Source organism: Balaenoptera ricei, chromosome 6 (genome assembly GCF_028023285.1).
Source record: "Balaenoptera ricei isolate mBalRic1 chromosome 6, mBalRic1.hap2, whole genome shotgun sequence".
NCBI lineage: Eukaryota > Metazoa > Chordata > Mammalia > Artiodactyla > Balaenopteridae > Balaenoptera > Balaenoptera ricei.
Window position 1 is genome coordinate 112946839 of NC_082644.1, and position 20478 is coordinate 112967316.

The 20478-nt window shown below is 37.6% G+C and overlaps 1 protein-coding gene across 7 annotated transcripts in view; it reads left to right on the top strand.

Moving 5' to 3' along the window:
• GAPVD1 (GTPase activating protein and VPS9 domains 1) overlaps window positions 1–20478 on the top strand; it is a 72724-nt gene that overhangs the window by 22747 nt on the left and 29499 nt on the right. For 4 of the 7 annotated variants that reach the window (XM_059925609.1, XM_059925611.1, XM_059925613.1 and 1 more), the window contains exons 2-10: window positions 3279–3496; window positions 4294–5137; window positions 6672–6758; window positions 8732–8866; window positions 9013–9202; window positions 12882–13042; window positions 15287–15416; window positions 16515–16640; window positions 18599–18772. In XM_059925609.1, the coding sequence (XP_059781592.1) occupies window positions 3312–3496; window positions 4294–5137; window positions 6672–6758; window positions 8732–8866; window positions 9013–9202; window positions 12882–13042; window positions 15287–15416; window positions 16515–16640; window positions 18599–18772 (2032 nt within the window). In that variant the 5' untranslated portion in view covers window positions 3279–3311. Of the gene's footprint in view, window positions 1–2972; window positions 3006–3278; window positions 3497–4293; window positions 5138–6671; window positions 6759–8731; window positions 8867–9012; window positions 9203–12881; window positions 13043–15286; window positions 15417–16514; window positions 16641–18598; window positions 18773–20478 lie in introns of those variants that run through there. The other 3 variants (XM_059925612.1, XM_059925614.1, XM_059925610.1) reach the window with 2 other exon arrangements.

Here is a 20478-nt window from a genome sequence, read left to right on the forward strand (position 1 = left end):
TACGTAATAGTTTGCATCTGCTAATCCCAAACTCCCAGTCCTTTCCTTCCCCACCCCTAATGTTTAATTCTTTTTTTTTTTTTTTTTTTTTTTAAATTTATTTATTTATTATTTATGGCTGTGTTGGGTCTTCGTCTCCGTGCGAGGGCCCCCCCCCCAGCCGCGGCAAGTGGGGGCCACTTCTCATCGCGGTGCTCGGGCCTCTCATTATCGCGGCCTCTCTTGTTGCGGAGCACAGGCTTCAGACACGCAGGCTCAGTAATTGTGGCACACGGGCTTTGTCGCTCCGCGGCATGTGGGATCCTCCCAGGTCAGGGCTCGAACCTGTGTCCCCTGCATCGGCAGGCAGACTCCCAACCACTGCGCCACCAGGGAAGCCCCCTAATGTTTAATTCTTAATGAGAAGTATTTTTCTAACTTAATGACTGCTGCCTCGGCACAATGTTGTATTCTGCTATTTGGCCCACAAGAGCTTCTGTTGCTGAGATAAAATGTTCGTGGGTCTGGCAGGCATTCTAGCTTCAAGGGTATAGCTTAAATAATAATGCTTTAAAATATGTGTGCTATTTTTATCAGTTTGTTTAGCTACTAGATAAAGAATTGTGTGATTTCATTCATTCCTTTGGCAAATACTTATTCAACTCCTGCTCTGAACCAAGCCCTCTCCTCAGCCCTGAAATTAAAGCAGTAAGTCGACAAAACAGACAAATCTTGGCCTTGGCAGCCCTTGCCTTTCAGTGGGGGAGCCATACTCTAAGCATGATGAACATGCATGTAACAACAACGCATGCTGGGTTGGGGCAAGTGCTTTAAAAAAAAAAAAAAAAAGGCCAGAAGAGGGAATAGGAAGTGATGTTTTCTGTTTTAGAATGATTTGTCTCAGAAAGCCTTTCTGAATAGACATTTGAGCAGAGACCTGAATGAAGTAAAGGCACCAGCCTTGCATAGGCATCTGGAGGAATAGCCTTCCGGAGAGAGGGTTCAGCAAATGCAGAGGCTTTGAGGAAGGGGCATGCTTGATCTGTTCAAGAGGAGGCCAGCGTTTCTGGAGCTGTGTGAGCAGGAGTTAGAATGGCAGGAGATGAGGTTGGAGGAATAGCAGGGTTAAATCATGTGGGACTTTCAGATTTCATTCTAAGTGTAAAATAAGCCTTTGGACAGCTTCTAGTGGGGGAATAAAGTGGTCTGACTTAAATTTAAAGGATGTTCTATGCTATGTAGAGACTCCAGTAGTACAAGAAATGAAGCAGGAGTTCAGTTAGGAAGTAGTGGTTAGAGACCTTTGGGTGAGAGATGATGATGGAGGTGGTGAGATGTGTTTTGAAGAAAGAGTCAACAGGCTATGTTGATTGATTGCAGTGTGAAAGAGAGCAGGCAAGGAAAGTCCAGTGTTGATAAATAGACACGGGACTTTTTTTTTTTTTTTTTTTGTAATTGACAAGGAAATTTAGTTATTTCTGAGATATACATTTTAAAGTAATAACTAGAATTATGACTTATAACATTATACCAGAACATATAAGATTTTTAGAAATTTCATGTAATGTCTGAAACATTTATATTAACATATTTCCATACAAATAACCCAAAGCAAGTTTAGTATTAGTTGTTTTTTTGTTTGTTTGATTTTTTTTTTATACTGCAGGTTCTTATTAGTCATCAATTTCATACACATCAGTGTATACATGTCAATCCCAATCGCCCAATTCAGCACACCACCATCCCCACCCCACCATGGTTTTCCCCCCTTGGTGTCCACACATTTGTTGTCTACATCTGTGTCTCAACTACTGCCCTGCAAACTGGTTCATCTGTACCATTTTTCTAGGTTCCACATACATGCGTTAATAAACGATATTTGTTTTTCTCTTTCTGACTTACTTCACTCTGTATGACAGTCTTTAGATCCGTCCACGTCTCAACAAATGACTCAATTTTGTTCCTTTTTATGGCTGAGTAATATTCCATTGTATATATGTACCACATCTTCTTTATCCATTCGTCTGTCGATGGGCATTTAGGTTGCTTCCATGACCTGGCTATTGTAAATAGTGCTGCAGTGAACATTGTGGTGCATGTGTCTTTTTGAATTATGGTTTTCTCTGGGTATATGCCCAGTAGTGGGATTGCTGGGTCACATGGTAATTCTATTTGTAGTTTTTTAAGGAACCTCCATACTGTTCTCCACAGTGGCTGTATCAATTTACATTCCCACCAACAGTGCAAGAGGGTTCCCTTTTCTCCACACCCACTCCAGCATTTGTTGTTTGTAGATTTTCTGATGATGCCCATTCTAACTGGTGTGAGGTGATACCTCATTGTAGTTTTGATTTGCATTTCTCTAATAATTAGTGATGTTGAGCAGCTTTTCATGTGCTTCTTGGCTATCTGTATGTCTTCTTTGGAGAAATGTCTATTTAGGTCTTCTGCCCATTTTTTGATTGGGTTGTTTGTTTCTTTAATATTGAGCTGCATGAGCTCTTTATATATTTTGGAGATTAATCCTTTGTCCGTTGATTCGTTTGCAAATATTTTCTCCCATTCTGAGGGTTGTCTTTTCCGTCTTGTTTATGGTTTCCTTTGCTGTGCAAAAGCTTTGAAGTTTCATTAAGTCCCATTTGTTTATTTTTGTTTTTATTTCCATTACTCTAGCAGGTGGATCAAAAAAGGTCTTGCTGTGATTTATGTCAAAGAGTGTTCTTCCTATGTTTTCCTCTAAGAGTTTTATAATGTCTGGTCTTACATTTAGGTCTCTAATCCATTTTGAGTTTATTTTTGTGTATGGTGTTAGGGAGTGTTATAATTTCATTCTTTTACACGTAGCTGTCCAGTTTTCCCAGCACCACTTATTGAAGAGACTGTCTTTTCTCCATTATATATCTTTGCCTCCTTTGTCATAGATTAGTTGACCATAGGTACGTGGGTTTATCTTCGGGCTTTCTATCTTGTTCCATTGATCTATGTTTCTGTTTTTGTAGACACCGGACTTGAAGGATACATGCAAGGTATTTACAGTGGCTGCCTCTGAGCACTGGCCTTATTAAGAGCTTTTCTCTTTTTCTTCTTCTTTTTTTTTTTTTTTGCTTATCTGTATTTATCAGTTTTTCTGTACTGAACCTGTAATGCTTCTGTTGTAAAATATATATATAGATAGATTATTTTAAAACTAGAGCTAACCATGATACTAAATGTAGCCTAATATTTAATGTGTTCTCCTACTCCCTTTGATTTTTGGAAAACAATTTAAGTGACATAAAAATTTTTTCTTTTTACTCTAGTGATCAGCCTTTGTACCTTCTCCACATTTGAAGATGGTGAAGCTAGATATTCATACTTTGGCCCATCACCTCAAGCAGGAACGCTTATATGTAAACTCTGAGAAACAGCTCATTCAGAGGCTCAATGCAGATGTACTTAAGACAGCTGAAAAGTTGTATCGTACAGCATGGATCGCTAAGCAACAGAGAATTAATTTGGATCGGCTTATTATAACCAGGTAAAGAGAAGGTTTTGAGGTCTTAAATGTTATGAACCACTATAATTCTGCTTATAGCAGTTAATAACTGCTAACTGCAAATAAACAAATCTATTTCCAACAAAGTGCATGGTTTAAGATATTTTAAATCAGCATCTCAATGGTGAGTCTTTGCTTATTTTGCTTAATTAACCTATTAACCTAAGCACAGTTGTAGAGAATTATAACTTAAGCATTAATATTTTATACCATACCAGTTAATTTTGTATCTTGGCACTATATAACATTTTATTATTGTAGAGAGTAAATTATCTTGTGTTCTGCTTTTCTCCTAATATTATTTAATATATACATTTTCATGTTTTGCTATTGTATATCTACTTTTCAGTTTTAGAAACCTCATTTTTCACTGTGTTAATACCTTATTGTTCTGTTGTTCCAAGAAGCAGTTTTTAAGTCTAGAAATAGTGGTGCTGTGGTATACTGTCGAGAAAAGAAGCCAGACATAGAAGAGTACATACTGTATGAGTCCATGTATATGAAGTTCAAAAAGAGGCAGGACTGATCTTCAATGATAGAAGTCAGAATAATGGTTATTTCTCAGTACTCTTCATTGAACCTGACTTAATATGAAGAATTTGTCCTACTTTTTGGTTTTGACTTTCTTTACACATTTAGATGCTGGTGGTCTAAAAGATTTTAGCAATTCTGAGTGATCTCATTGCCATGACCATCATCAACTCACATTTCCATGTTTTAGTATGGTATATTATTATTGTTGTTAATTTTATTATTTTGCTTGTTTGCTTGTTTTTTAGTGCTGAAGCTTCCCCTGCTGAATGTTGCCAACATGCCAAGATTTTGGAAGATACACAGTTTGTTGATGGGTATAAGCAGTTGGGATTTCAGGAGACTGCTTATGGAGAATTCTTAAGTCGATTAAGGGAAAATCCTCGCCTTATTGCCTCCTCTTTGGTTGCTGGAGAGAAACTTAATCAGGAGAACACACAAAGTGTTATTTACACAGTTTTTACCTCTCTCTATGGCAACTGCATTATGCAAGAAGATGAAAGCTACCTCCTTCAGGTGTTGAGATACTTGATTGAATTTGAACTTAAAGAAAGTGACAACCCCAGGCGACTTTTGAGGAGAGGAACTTGTGCCTTCAGCATCTTATTTAAACTTTTTTCTGAAGGACTGTTTTCTGCCAAACTTTTCCTCACAGCAACTTTACATGAGCCAATCATGCAGCTGCTTGTTGAAGATGAGGATCACCTGGAAACAGATCCAAACAAGCTAATTGAGAGGTTCTCCCCATCTCAACAGGAAAAACTCTTTGGAGAGAAAGGCTCAGATAGATTCAGGCAGAAGGTTCAAGAGATGGTGGATTCCAACGAGGCCAAACTAGTGGCTTTGGTGAACAAATTTATTGGTTATCTCAAACAGAACACATACTGCTTTCCACATAGTTTGAGATGGATTGTGTCACAGATGTACAAAACTCTCTCCTGTGTAGATAGACTGGAAGTTGGGGAGGTCAGAGCAATGTGTACTGACCTCCTGTTGGCCTGCTTCATTTGTCCTGCGGTTGTCAATCCAGAGCAGTATGGAATAATTTCTGATGCTCCTATTAACGAGGTGGCAAGATTTAATCTGATGCAGGTATGCTTTTGCTAGGCATTCAGCTTAGAGTCAGTTGATGGGGCAGTGGGAGTGCGAACAGAAAATATGATGACATTATTCATATATTCTTACCATTCCTTTTCCCCAAACTGTCCTAAATATTTGCTTCTTACATTGTGTTGGTTTTTAAATGGAGTCCTCATACACTTGAATGTATAGTTGAATTTAATTTTCTAGAACAAGCCCTTACCCCTTTCCCATGATTTCAAAATCCAGAATGACTGAAAATTGAGTGTCTTTTATACTTCATTTGGTAACAAAACCTAACCTGAACTAACATGAGGCTATTTATAATTGTTAGTTATTCCATTTCATGTTCATGAGTATTCATGTTTTGCTGCAGGAATGTCAATGTATCTGATTATAGGAAGCCAGCCTAAATACTGGACATGTTACATGTATGCAGTAACCAACCTTTCTAAAATCTCCAAATTTTGAAATCTGAAACTCCTCTGGACCTAAAAGTTTCAGAAAGAGGATTTTTGGATCTATGTTAGTGCTTTTTTCCCTAATCATCTGAACTACTGAAATCGTGTTATTATTTCTTAAGGGATTCTTTTAATTATATCTTATCCCCAGAAATACTGTGAGGAAGAGACAGAGTTTATTTGGAATAGAATATGTCTTGTCTTTGGATGATTTTTTTTTTAATGATAAGCTTTTTTTTCATGATCAGTTCTATCATATTGGGGTGTTTAGAAATTAACTATATAGGCATCCCTGAAATAAAAATTTTTTATCATCTCTGAAACACTAAATTTATTCTTATGATAATGTTGTTATAGTTTTATTTTTGTCATTCCATTGGAGGTTGAATCACATCTTTTCAAAATGAGTAAAAGGCGGGATTGTCCTAGGTATGAAGATGATGCTGTATGATAATAAGTTTCAGCAAAGTGTCTTTAGAGAGAGTGGAGTAACAGTTCACTTTTGGCAGTAAAGAACTGGCTCTGTGAATTAATATTTACTTTCAAAACAGCTTATGTTCTGAAGGAATTCTTTGCTTTTAAGTATAGAAAAAAAATTTACCTTGAGTACTTTATGAACTATAGGGAAAAGTACTTAATAATAACTTGAGATAGTTTGAGTCAGCTTTTACAAATTAATTAAATTTCTAAACACATGAAAAGTACAGCAGCAGAAACAAAGGTGTGTACCTTCATTTCCTAATGTTGTAGTAATGTGCATTAAAGACAAAGCAAAATTTCCTACTTATTCTTTATAACTCAATCTAAATGTAATAAAATATAGTAAAAGCTGACATAGACAAGATGCACATTTTATTTGGTATCCTATTTTGTATGCCTGGTCAGGTGGTGTGAATATTCTTTTTTTTTTTTTTTGAATTTTATTTTATTTATTTTGTTTATACAGCAGGTTCTTATTAGTTATCCCTTTAGTGTGTTAATATTCCTATGAAATAGATTTATAGAATGGAATGGAAGTGCTTTCACAGTGAGGACTGTGTAAGTGTCTACAGCCTATGTCTTCCCACCTCTGCTCTGGGTTGCAGGTTGGCCGCCTTTTGCAGCAGTTAGCAATGACTGGCTCCGAAGAGGGAGATCCCCGGACAAAGAGCAGCCTTGGAAAATTTGACAAAGTAAGAGTGAATACTATGTCGTGTGAAGTACTGTTGATAGAAAGTTCTGCTAAAGTATTAGTGAACCTAACTATTCTCCTTATTAAATCTTGTCCCTAGGTGATGTGTAAATTAAATACTCTTTTCAATTACCCTTGGTTTGGCTATAGAGGATACAGTGTTGGATCAGCAGCATTTAAAGGAAGATGTCATCTGTATAGCAGATTCACTTTGCTGTACAGCAGAAGCTAACAAAGCATTGTAAAGCAACTATACTCCAATAAAAATTAATTAAGAAAATAAAGGAAGGTGTCATCAAAGATTACTAATTCTCAAAAAATATATATATAAACACCAATTATACTTCAATTAAAAAAAAAAGATTACTAATTCTCACTTATAGAAATGTTGAGGAGATGCCATTGTAATGAGAGCCAAAGAGCTATTAAGATTATTTTTAAAAGTTTGATTTAGGGCCTTCCCTGGTGGTGCAGTGGTTAAGAATCCACCTGCCAATACAGGGGACATGGGTTCGAGCCCTGGTCCGAGAAGATCCCACATGCTGCGGAGCAACTAAGCCCATGCACCACAACTACTGAGCCTGCGCTCTAGAGCCCATGTGCCACAACTACTGAAGCCCGCGCGCCTGGAGCCTATGCTCCACAACAGGGGAAGCCACCGCAATGAGAAGCCCGTGCACTGCAATGAAGAGTAGCCCCCGCTCACCACAACTAGAGAAAGCCTGCGTGCAGCAACAAAGACCCAACGTAGCCAAAAAATAAATAAAATTAAAAAAAAACCAAAAACGTTTGATTTAAAAAAATTGTCACTAAATCAAGTCTGTGAATATATGAATCAGCAATAAATGTATAATTTTAAGTGTATTTCATAAGTTAACATAGCATTGTTCAGTTGGTATAACTAAATAAAAATTTAAGGGACTTCCCTGGTGGTCGGTGGTTAAGACTCCACGCTCCCAATGCAGAGGGCGTGGGTTCGATCCCTGGTGGGGGAACTAGATGCTGCATGCCACAACTAAAGATGTCACGTGCTGCAGCTAAAAGATCCCACACGCCACAGTGAAGATTCCGTGTGCTGCAACTAAAGACCCAGCACAGCCAAATAAATAAATAAATAAATATTTTAAAAAATAAAAAAAATTTAATTTATCATACTTTGAGTAGGCTGTACATTCAATGTAAAATTCAAAGGTTAGATAGTGAAGTTTCCCTTCCACCTCTGATCTCTAACCTTCATTTCCTCCCTAAGTGTTCTTCATGTTATCAATCTTTTGTGTGTCCTTCAAGATGTCTGTATGTATACAAGCAAATTCCTAATATATTTTCCTAATTGCGAATGGTAGGACTGTGTGCACTGTCTGCCTCATGTTTGTTTCATATACCAGAATATCTTGGAGATTATTTTATATCAGTTCATAGAGAGTTTAATTTTTTTAAATGTTAGGTTTAATATAATTTTCAAGAAGAAAAACTTTCTACATGCTTGTCCACCTCAATCAGAAATTTTGTTCCCTTTATTTATTTTTAATAAATTTATTTATTTATTTATTTATTTATTTTTGGCTGCATTGGGTCTTGGTTGCTGCACGCAGGCTTTCTCTAGTTGCGGCGAGCGGGGGCTACTCTTCATTGCGGTGCGCGGGCTTCTCATTGTGGTGGCTTCTCTTGTTGCGGAGCATGGGCTCTAGGCACATGGGCTTCAGTAGTTGTGGCGCGTGGGCTCAGTAGTTGTGGCTTGCGGACTCTAGAGCGGAGGCTCAGTAGTTGTGGTGCACGGGCTTAGTTGCTCCACGGCATGTGGGATCTTCTCGGACCAGGGCTCGAACCCATGTCCCCTGCATTGGCAGGTGGATTCTTAACCACTGTGCCACCAGGGCAGGTGGATTCTTAACCACTGCGCCACCAGGGAAGTCCCTGTTCCCTTACTTTAAAGGGGAAGTATTTCACTGTGATTTTTTTCTCCTGTTTGAACAGAGCTGTGTTGCTGCTTTCCTTGATGTGGTGATTGGAGGCCGTGCAGTGGAGACCCCGCCAATGTCCTCCGTTAATCTTCTGGAAGGGTTGAGCAGAACTGTAGTTTATATAACCTACAGTCAGCTTATTACTGTGGTAATGGCTTCATTCTTTAATAGGACTTTCTCAAAAGTCATTTATCTGAACATGGGCAGAGTCATAGATGAGTACATTGTGTGAGAAATATATATTGTGTTTGAAAAATTGATTTCATAAGCTACATGTCCTTTTACTTTTGCCAGGTGAATTTTATGAAGAGTGTGATGTCTGGAGATCAACTGAGAGAAGATAGAATGGCTCTTGACAATTTATTGGCAAACCTACCCCAGGCAAAGCCAGGAAAAAGCAGCAGTTTGGAAATGACTCCCTACAGTACTCCTCAGCTGTCTCCAGCAACCACTCCAGCAAATAAAAAGAATCGATTGCCTATAGGTAAAGAGAATTTCTCATATTGAGGCTTTCCTTTAAATTTAATATTTCTTTCTTAGCCTTTGTTATTGCTTAGCATTTGGGAATATAGTTTTAAATAATTTGGAGAAGTTCTTCTCTTCATTTTTACTGGTGGTAATTCAATTTTTTTTTGGCTGCCTTGGGTCTTTGTTGCTGCGTGAGGGCTTTCTCTAGTTGCGGCGAGTGGGGGCTACTCTTCAATGCGGTGGCTTCTCTTGTTGTGGAGCACGGGCTCTAGGTGCGTGGGCTTCAGTAGTTGTGGTATGCAGGCTCAATAGTTGTGGCTCGCGGGCTCTAGAGCGCAGGCTCAGTAGTTGTGGCGCATGAGCTTAGTTACTCCACGGCATGTGGGATCTTCCTGGACCAGGGATCGAACCCGTGTCCCCTGCATTGGCAGGTGATTCTTAACCACTGCGCCACCAGGGAAGCCCAGGCTTTAGCTTTATCTAGACATACTTGTCATAATTAGTTGGAATCATGCCACTTACAATATACTTTGTTTACTGTAAGTCATCATTTGAATTATGTAGCCCTGTTCTTTCCACAGAGTTCTAAATAATATAATAAAATTATTTTAGAAATTTCTATCAGTAAAGTTGAAAATATATAGTTATTATTTTTTCATTATTATTATTTATATATTTATATATTTATTTATTTATTTATGGCTGTGTTGGGTCTTCGTTTCTGTGCGAGGGCTTTCTCCAGTTGCGGCAAGTGGGGGTCACCCTTCATCGCGGTGCGCAGGCCTCTCACTCTCGCGGCCTCTCTTGTTGCGGAGCACAGGCTCCAGACGCGCAGGCTCAGTAATTGTGGCTCACGGGCCCAGTGGCTCTACGGCATGTGGGATCTTCCCAGACCAGGGCTCGAACCCATGTCCCCTGCATTGGCAGGCAGATTCTCAACCACTGCGCCACCAGGGAAGCCCCTTTTCATTATTATTAATAGCCAGTCTTTTATTGACTGAGTTAAGATCTTTGTTATTTTATAAAATAAGGCAAAACTTCTGTTTTGTCAATTTTAAGAAATAGGTTTAATTAAGCCTTATTTCCTTAGTAAACATTTATCCATAATAAATCTATATAATCTGTAATAATATCTATATAAATCCACAAACAAATTAAGCATATGTATACTATGTACCAGGCACAGGGTAAGCATTTTCTAAATGTTCTTTCACATTTAATTCATGCAGAAAATCGACACAAAAAGTGGTCTGATCACTGTCCTGCAGGCGGGGCACTGTGTTCAACACTGGTGATACAAAGACCCTTAAGTCATGCCCTTACACTTAGGTTAGTTGCTGATAGTCCAGTTGGGGAGAATGAGAAGAGACCAGTACCCTTCAGTGTACTGAGTGTCTGATGGAGATAAGCATAGAGGGTTATGGGGACACCTAACTCAGCGGTGTGGTGATGCTGTCAGGAGAAGATCCGGGAGCAGGTGAAGGCTGCGCTTTCTCTTGGAGGATGAATGGAAGTTAGACAAAGTAAACAAGACACAGAGAGAGTGTTTAGACCAAGGGAGCAGAGTATTTTAGTGCCAACTTTTTAACGGTCATGAGGAGCTCAGCAGCAGTTAGTGGGCATGAATAGTTATTATATTTTATACATCCTGAAGAATGGGATTTCATTTTTAAACTCCCAGGAGCTGATTTGTTAAGAATTGTCAGTTTCTTAAAATTAATCTACCTTACTTTTAACATAATATGGAATAATATTATCAACAGGAATGTGGCATCATATTCTTCAAGTCTTTGGCTTTCATCATCTCAAAACGTCAATTTTCAGAATTAAAAGTAGAAAAAAAAAAAGAAACTTGACATTCAATGATTTTTAATATTATAGGCTATTAGCACTTTTTTAACATGAAGAAATAAATGACTTTTGGAAAAACCAGAGATTTTTTTTTTCCATGATTCACTCGTGTTCTTTTGTTTCTTTTCATCCAGAGTGTCATTCATTAAATAAGAGTATAATGGAAAGTAAATTTCAGATGTTTGCCCAGTATTATTTTGTATAGTCATGTGACCTGGTCATTGAACTTATTTCATATTTTTAAAAATGTGTCCATTATTCAGAGGGTTGATTTTCTTTCTGTTTAATGCTTTCGCAACCCAGGACAACAGTTCGCAGCCATAACTGCCTGGGGTTCCTTAGCCACCAATCTTACTGCTCATATTACTCTAGTAACCCCTTTTGGTGGGTAATAGGCTGTTCCTTTTCTTATGTAACTTCTATTTAAGAATTAGTTTATGAAATTTTGCTCCATGTGCATGTTGCTTTTGCTTTATGTAAATTGGTACATGAATTTTGATTACTTGCATTTTTATAAATTATAAAGTTTGTTCCTTAAGATTCACGTAGTTGTTCATGAAGTTGAAGTTAAGTTTACAATTCAAGAGAAGACAGTGAGGGTCAGCAAAGAAAGGTGTAAGTGAACCTGTTTTAGACTTTTGGAAGTTGATGTGTGCCTTGAGTTTTGAAAGTAAGAGTGATTGATGAACTGATCTACAGCATTGTGGAGAGAACATGATTGTTTATAGTTCTGTCTTCAAGTAGGTCAGCTTTCACCGAAACTGAAGTTGAAAGACTTTTATTATAATTGAGTGTTTGTGCTTCATGTCTGCACTTTTATTTGCCCTGAAAGAGTATCTATTTAGTATTCTGGATGTATTGAATCTTATTGTCCTCTGACAAAAACCTGACACTTATCACAGAGGACTAAAGTTCATAGAGAAATTGTCACAAGCTATCTAAATCTTTCAGTTTCCAAAAGTTCTTGTAAGGGAATTCCCTGGCCGTCCAGTGGTTGGGACTCCGTGCTTTCACTACCGAGGGCCCGGGTTCGATCCTTGTTGGGGAACTAAGATCCCACAGGCCGCTCAGTGCAGCCAAAAAACAAAACAGACAAACAAACACAAAAACCCACCAAAAACAAAAGTTCTTGTAAGATCTATAGGATGGATTACTTTAGAAAAAGGTATTACTTATTTACTTATAAGTAGGGGAAAAACACCCCCAAGTAATTAGATCCTTCATTAATTTAGAATGTTCCCATAAAGCAGAAAGGAAACTTATATTCAAACAAAGAGAACTCTTCTGCATCTTTAGGAAGAGGTTAATACATTTCAGGAAAAACTGTGTTTTCAAAAACTGATTCTGGTTTTGTCAGCAGTTGCCAACGTGTATAACTTTTTATGGCTATCAGATTTCTATATGAAATTTTCTAATGCTTTTAAGTTTAGTTATTAGTATGGGAGACCTGTGGCAGTTAAATCATTTTGTAGGAGAAATAGTTGAAGATATTATACCTTGAAAAGATAAGGAATAAAGTAATGCTTTTCTTGTCACTCCCAAGTCTTAAATTGATTGGGACGTGTTTGCTGTTCTGCAGGTGAAAACTGTGTGTCACTCCCTGCCAGGTGAACATGGTTCATTGTTTCTGTTGATCAGTTTTGAAGGAGAATTTGTATTAGTCATTAGTAGAGTAGCTGGGAAATATGCGTTGTTTTTTCTTTTTTAATTCATATTCTCACCACTCTTTTTTTGTGCATGTGCAAATGTTCTACATTAATAGAAAATATATTTTTGTATTAATGTGCCATTTTCTTCATTTTGTCTTTTTCTGTAAATTATCTTACTTGAAATTTTTTTATTAGCAACTCGGAGCAGAAGCCGCACCAATGTTCTAATGGACTTACATATGGACCATGAAGGATCAGCTCAAGAAACCATCCAGGAAGTGCAGCCAGAAGAGGTGTTGGTCATTTCCTTAGGAACAGGTCCCCAGCTTACTCCAGGGATGATGTCAGAAAATGAGGTATGACTGTATTGTTACACTTAACTTGTCGCTATTACTGTTAAGAACTTCAGATTCTTTTCTTCTCAGTAAAGGTCACTTGCTTCTATAAATCAGTATACATTTACCAAATATTTTTCATTATCTTCAGTGGGTCTGCCATGATACCCCATCAAATGCTCAACTCCCTATGAACAGTTCTGGAGGTCCTTCACATTAATAAACCTGTGGCACTGTAGTTGGTAACCAGATCCATACCAAAAGGAGTTTTCCTAATAGTAGTAGAAGAGGCAGGAAGCCAGGAAGTTGTGTTATGGAAATTGAGGAGACTTCTACAGTGACCTGTAGGAAATATTTTATGTTTCTTTTCTTTTTAATGATATAGTAGTGGTATTCCTGCTTTAAAGAGCCAAACAGTATTTAGAAATAATTTCTGTTCTTTGGCTGGTTGGGAAGAAATGGAAGAGATAATTGAAAGGAAAACTAAGTAAAATATTTTAAGGAAATGGGGTTGGGGATATGAGAATCAGTTTTAAGATATTTGTAAACAGAAGAGCTTGGGACAGAAGCAAGAGGAAAGAAGTTTTGACTCTAAACATAGGAGCCTCTTCTCATAGATTGTGACCTCTTGAGAAAGAAGCATTTTCTTACCTTCAGCAGTGCCTGCTTATTATTCAACAAAGCCTATTCCTGGCCTGGGAAGAAGGGACCAGTTATAGTGGTTGATACAGTGATGATGGTGATTGATTAAGCGGCGTGACTTGTAGGAAAGAGGACCATCAAAATCCACAACCCTGTCCCCCCACACACATTCAAAGTGAATAAGCTGGCAAAAACTGTCAGAATCAGCTTTTTAGGAACTCTAGAATGTAATAAACTTGTGGCAACCAGGAGACTGCTTAATGAGGAAAAGAACTGCTGTGTTTCAGTAAGAGAGTCTGTGGCATTTTACTCCCCCTGTTACCGTCCCCCGACCCCCACCCCAGTGGCAGCCTTGAAGACAGCCGCCAGCATTCCTGTGCAGGGAAATATCTAGACTGTGGTATGATCCTTTTTGTTTTCGTTAATTCATACCACTCTTGAGGCCTTTAGATGGATTTTTCCTGAAGATTCATTGCACATTGCTCACTCTGATGAGTGTGAAGGTTCAAGTTATCTTAAAAATACAAAATGTAAAATCTTTATGTCTGCATTTAATTTCAAGCAAATAGGGAAAAGATTCTATTTTAAAATGACCTTTTAAAAGCATCACATGAGTAAATATATAGAGCCATTAGAAAACCTTTAATTTACTTACTTAAATGCGGAGTCAAAACAGCACCTTAAGGGTTTGTTTTTGGTTTTTTTTGGCTTTGTGTTGTTTTTTCCTTTTAATTGAGGACACTGTTCTTCACATTCCAGCAGCAGCCTAGGAACCCAGTGGCTGTGAGTTCAAGTTCCAGGTGTGCTTAATACATGCTGTGACATCCAGCAAAGCACTCAGTTCTTCATTAAGTTGGAGATACACATACAGAGCTGAGTTATGAGGTTTGTGGGGAGTGAGAAGTAATTGTTATTTGGAAATCATCTAACAGATAGAAAGCTCTGTAAAAAGGCAATCCGCTCTAAGCTAGATGTGGCATAGAAGTCATACTTCGGCTTCTGGTATGGACTTTGTGGCTGTGTGTATGGTGATCAAGTGGAGGTTCTAACTAGGCTGATTAATTCTGGTGCCTACAGAATAATTTGTTTACATGTTTTTTTCCTATTAATTAGTTTATTAACTTTTAGAAAAATGCACACAAAATTAATAGGTCACTTTACTGTGCCAAATGCACATAATGTGCATCTTTTTATTTAATCCTCAACAACTCCATGGCATATATACTGTTACTATCACCATTTTATAGATGAAGAAGATGAGGCTCAGAGAGCTTAAAAAACTTATCCAAGTTTACATAGTTGGCCCATGGCAGAACTGGGAGGACCAGACTGCTGAGTCTGAAGCATCCGACTCCTGCAATCCTAATCATTGCTCATCAATGTCCAATTGCCTGTTCAGTTGCTGAAACTGGTAGGGTGATGGAAAGACATAGGTTCAGTTCTTCTAACTGGTACACTTTTATCCCAGGGATACTTAAAAACTTGATTGGAGCCCTATAAATGGGTTTTCAGTTAAAAATGATAATTTAATATTAAGATGAACTTAAATATGCATTTGCCATGGTTTGTTTTCTTATCAGTAATCTCTCAGTTGTGATAAACTAATGGCATTTTATTTTTCAGGTCCTAAACATGCAGCTTTCAGATGGAGGACAAGGAGATGTCCCTGTCGATGAAAACAAACTCCACGGTAAACCTGATAAAACCTTGCGCTTTTCCCTCTGCAGTGATAATCTGGAAGGAATATCTGAAGGTGAAGGGTTACTTCATTCAAGGAGTTGTGTGATTCAAGTAATATTTTGTTTTGTGTTCTTTAAAGGAGCCTTAAAAATTACAATTATGCCACCTGTGCCTCTCACTGAGGAGAGTAATGAAGTTTTCCTCTAATGATCTTGAACAGTTGGCTGTAAAGATTGTTCCTTTGAATAAAATTGAGATTGCACGAGACCTTTGGTCACATAAAATGGAGACGATCTAAGTCTGCATTGAGACTTGAATAATACCAAGTTTTATTTCACTAGTATTAACATATACCAAAGCTTGTAGAGCTCCTTTAGAGGGATATAATGCATGTCTAAATGGAAAAAAATGGACTCACTAGTATTTCAGGGTGTTGTGTATACTGCTAATGTTTTAATGAAGCAGAAAGATACAATGGAAGTAGGATAGGAATAAAAAAGAAAATTAAAAGGCAAGATTGTAAAGTGAGAATATGTTACTCCATGTGCTAGGACAAGCTTTTTTAATGAAAAAGTTTCAATTTGACTAACATTTTAAAATAAACATAAATGGTAATAACTTTTCCTTTATTTCTCACTTTTGAAAACATAAGTAGTGTACATTCATTCTAGAAAATGAAGGAAAAATTGAACCATCTGTGACCTTACCATTCTATTAATAACAGTTAACATTTTGGTTTTTTTATAGCAAAATTAGTCTTACGCTGTTTTGTAACCTTTTTTTGTTTAACAATATAACAGTAACATTTCCCTTTGTAATTTAGCATTCTTAAATAACATGGTTTTTAATGGCTATTTTCTTTAACTTCAAATGGGCATTTATCATAATTTATTTAAACATTCTTCTGTGATTACACATGTAGATTGCTTTCACTTTTCAGACATTGTAAGAAGCACTGCAACAAGCGACCTTAGGTGAATTTTTGATTAGTTCCTTAGGATAAGTTTCTTAAAGCAGAATTTCTGGCTTAAAGGGCGTGTTTATTTATAGGGTGTAACAGCATTAAAAGCACTTTAATCAGTCTTTTTAGTCTCTTATCAAGGCATGAAAAATTACATGGTGGCTCATGACTGTCAAAAAAAGCTCACTCACAGTATAAATGTTTCTCTAGGTCCTTCAAATCGTTCTAATTCAGTATCCTCACTAGACCTGGAAGGGGAATCTGTTTCAGAACTTGGAGCAGGACCTTCTGGGAGTAATGGAGTTGAAGCTCTACAGCTGTTAGAGCATGAGCAAGGTAAAGTGAGGTTGAATTCAGCTGTTCAAGCAGCAAAGAATTTACCTGGTTGCAGAATAAACAATCTGTTTCCATGTAAGTTGGCTGTGTTCAGTTGGTTATGTAATGACCATTAAACTTGCATTTACTCATAGTTCCTTCAGTTCTTAAAAATGTGTTTAGTTGGCAATTCCCTGGCGGTCCAGTGGTTAGGACTCAGCAGTTTCACTGCGGTGGCCCAGATTCAGTCCCTGGTTGGGGAACCAAGATCCTGCAAGCCTCGCGGCTCGGCCAAAAAAAAAAAAAAAAAATGTGTTTAGTTGCTAAGTGGATTATTCAGGCTAAAATTACATAGAATAATTAAAATGAATTGCTTGAATTCTGTAATATTTGGTATTTCAATTCTGTAATATTAAATTTTTAAGGGATACTAAGATAAATACTCAGAGCTCAAGGAACTTAGAATAGGGAGAGAATGGTACACAAATGATTAAAATTATCATGAAAGTGCTTTGGCAGTTCTGAGTGAGAAGTACATGTGGTTGAAAGTGTAGGGAAAAGCTTATTGGGAGAAAATAATAACCTCAAAGCCTGGCTGGCATTGCATTGGCTGAAACTAGAGATATTCTAGGTGAAGGAATAGTAGTATCAGCGAGTCAGGGAGGTGGGAAACCATAGTACTTACTCAGGAACTGTCAAGTAGGGTGAGGTAAGGACGAAAAGTAGGTGGATCCCTTTTGTGCTTTAGGAAGATTAATATGAAAAAGTCCTTTGGATTTGTTCATTTAAAGATCAGTGGTGGCTTTCACAGGAATGTTGGGGGCAGATGCCCTCAACTGGATTTGAGGCAGTGACTTTAGTGTGTGTAAAAATCACCTGGGGAGTTAGAGGGAAAAAAAAGGCACTTCCCATGTCTCATTTCTAGAAATCCTGGATCAGTCTGTTTTTGGAAAGGAAAAGAGTATTGCCAATTGGGTTTTGTGTGGGGTGAATGAAAGTAATGCTGTGTTTTTACTGGATCAGTTTGTCACTGTATTATTTAGGATTAAAATTTCTGCAGATAACGGAAACCTAAAATTGTACTAGCTTAAGGTAGGACGAATATCGCCTCTTTAACAAGCCCTCTAGGTGATTCTGCTGTGGGTGCTTGGCAGCCTGCACTCGTGAAGTACTAGGCTAAGAAGTGAGTGGGGACTTCCCCGGTGGTCCAGTGGTTAAGGCTTCGCGTTTTTTGTTTTTTTGTGTTTTTTTTTGGTATGGGTTTATCTGTTAATTATTGCCACAATAATGCCACGTAACAAACCACCCCAAAACGTGGTGCCTTAAAACAGTAAACATTTATTTTTGCTCTCAAGTCTGTGGGTCAGCCAGGTGGTGGTTCTGATTTGCACCGGGCTCATTCATGCATCTCTCATCATCAGTGGTTGAGTAGGGAGCTCTGCTAATCTTAGCTGGGGGTCCGTTGGTCACTGGGGAGCTGGCTCATCTAGGATGACCTTTGCTTTGTTCCATGTGGTTCCTCATCCTCCAGCAGACTGGTTTCATCTTGTCCTCATGAGAGAACCAAGGATGAGAGAGAGCAGAGGTTTCTAAGGTCTCTCTTGAGGCCTAACCTCACACCTGGCACACTTCCTCCTTACCTTTTGGACAAAGCAAGGAGCCAGGCCTGTGCAAATTCAGAGAAAGGGGAATATATCCCAATTCTTGACCAAAGTCACACTCTAGAGGACAGGGAGACAACTGATTGCATGGATGGCCCCAGTTAATTTACTGGAAGGGGGAGGACATATGCAGAGCTCAATTCAGAGAGGGAAAGAGTACATCCGTGAGGGAATAATTCAGTGTTTTAGTACTATGTGCTGAGTGTTAATGTTAAAATATGTAACTTGAAGTTCAAAGACAAAAAGGTCTTTAAAGTTGATATAAAAAAATGATAGCTGTGCTACCATTTTTTAAGTGCTTAATTTTGTTTTTGATAGCTACAACCCAGGATAATCTCGATGATAAGCTAAGGAAGTTTGAAATTCGTGACATGATGGGACTGACAGATGATAGGGATATATCAGAAACAGTGAGTGAGACGTGGAGTACAGATGTCTTGGGAAGTGATTTTGACCCTAACATTGATGAAGATCGCTTGCAAGAAATCGCAGGTAACTGCTATTTAATGTCCCTGAAGATTGCTGTTTATTCGTATCCACCCACCCCTCATGGGAGAGAACTTCAGTGCTCTGACAAACATGGTGTGTATGTTAGCAGTAACTGGGAAACTGAGGTAATTGTATGTGACAAGGCATTTGTGTATTTCTTTTTTCTTTATTTAAATATAGGTACTATTTTCCCCTGTCTACATTTAAGTGCCCCTCCCCCTGCAAAAAAGAAAAAACAGTCTTTTGAATCAACTTCTTGGCAATTCTTGTTTGCAGGGCATAGTATATGCGTTCTTAGTCTATGATTAGCATATTCTTCTTTTGAGACTAAACACCTTGCCTTAACATGAAAATTCTTACAGGTTATAGCCATAAAATCTTTCAGAATAATATGATACTGAGATTCTCTAAAAACCGAATTTACTTCTGGAAGGTTTAATTCAGTTCCAAAGAATGACCAGTTTTTTCTTTTTTTTTTTTATATCAAGTTTATCGAGATACAATTTACATATGTTAAAAGTTACCCTTTCTAGGATATTGTTCTGTCTGTTCTGAAAGATTCATACAGTCTTGTAATCACCATCTTTATTTTCTTTTTAAATCATGGAACATTTCAAACAAATATAAGAGAGAACAGTATAATGAACACCATGTACCCATCACTCAGCTTCAACAATTACACATACATACGTGGCCAGTTTTGTTTCATCTCTTCTCCCACCTTGTTATCCCCTCCCCCAATTATGTAATCACAGGTTAATCAGGCAGGTTCCAGACATTATTTTATTTGTAATTATTTCACGATGCATCTTTATTTTCTAAATTTTTAAATTTAATTTTTATTTTATATTGGAGTATAGTTGATTTATATTTATTTAGTACAGTGTTGTCTTAGTTTCAGGTGTATAGCAAAGCGATTCAGTTATACATATATCCATTCTTTTTCAGATTTGTTCCCCATATAGGTTATTACAGAGCACTGAGCAGAGTTTCCTCTGCTGTACAGTAGGTCCCTGTTGACCATCTATTCCATATATGGCAGTGTGCATATGCCAATCCCAAACTCCTAATTTATCCCTCCCCCCATCTTTCCCCCTTGGTAACCATGACGTATCTTTAAAAGGTACCTTTACCAGTTTTTCCAAAGGTTCTTCATCTACTGAAATAAAATTGTTCTTTTATTAGGTTTAATCAGAAGTAGTGGAGCATTCTGAACTTGAGTATTTTTAACACAGGTGTACAATAATGTTTAATCTTTCTATTTGTATTTTTAAGTAGTGTAAATAGATTTCTCAATTGGTTTTGCATTATTTTGTTCCAGATGTCAAAGTACAATAGTATTTTTCCTGGCCTTGAGCTGTATTTGGGCAATAAGCTGTATTTGCAGTTGAATGAGTGCTGCAGAGGAGATGTGTGTTTTCCTGCAAATATATTTTATTGCTCTGAATATGTGGCTCATGTGGCAGAAGAAAACATATTTGGCCAGTATAACTTTCTATGGTTAAATGTCTCTGTTTGAGTGTTTTTAATCCCTAAAGGACTATAAATATTAGAGAGATGTTAGGGACATGTAGAATTTGCTAAAAAACCAAGGTGAAAGCTAGTTGAAATGACTTGTCCTAATGATCTGTGTTTTCTCGATGGAGACTAAGGTGAACAGTAGGAAACTGATGAAAAGGAGCTTGTGTTATTGTGACCAAAGTGGGAAA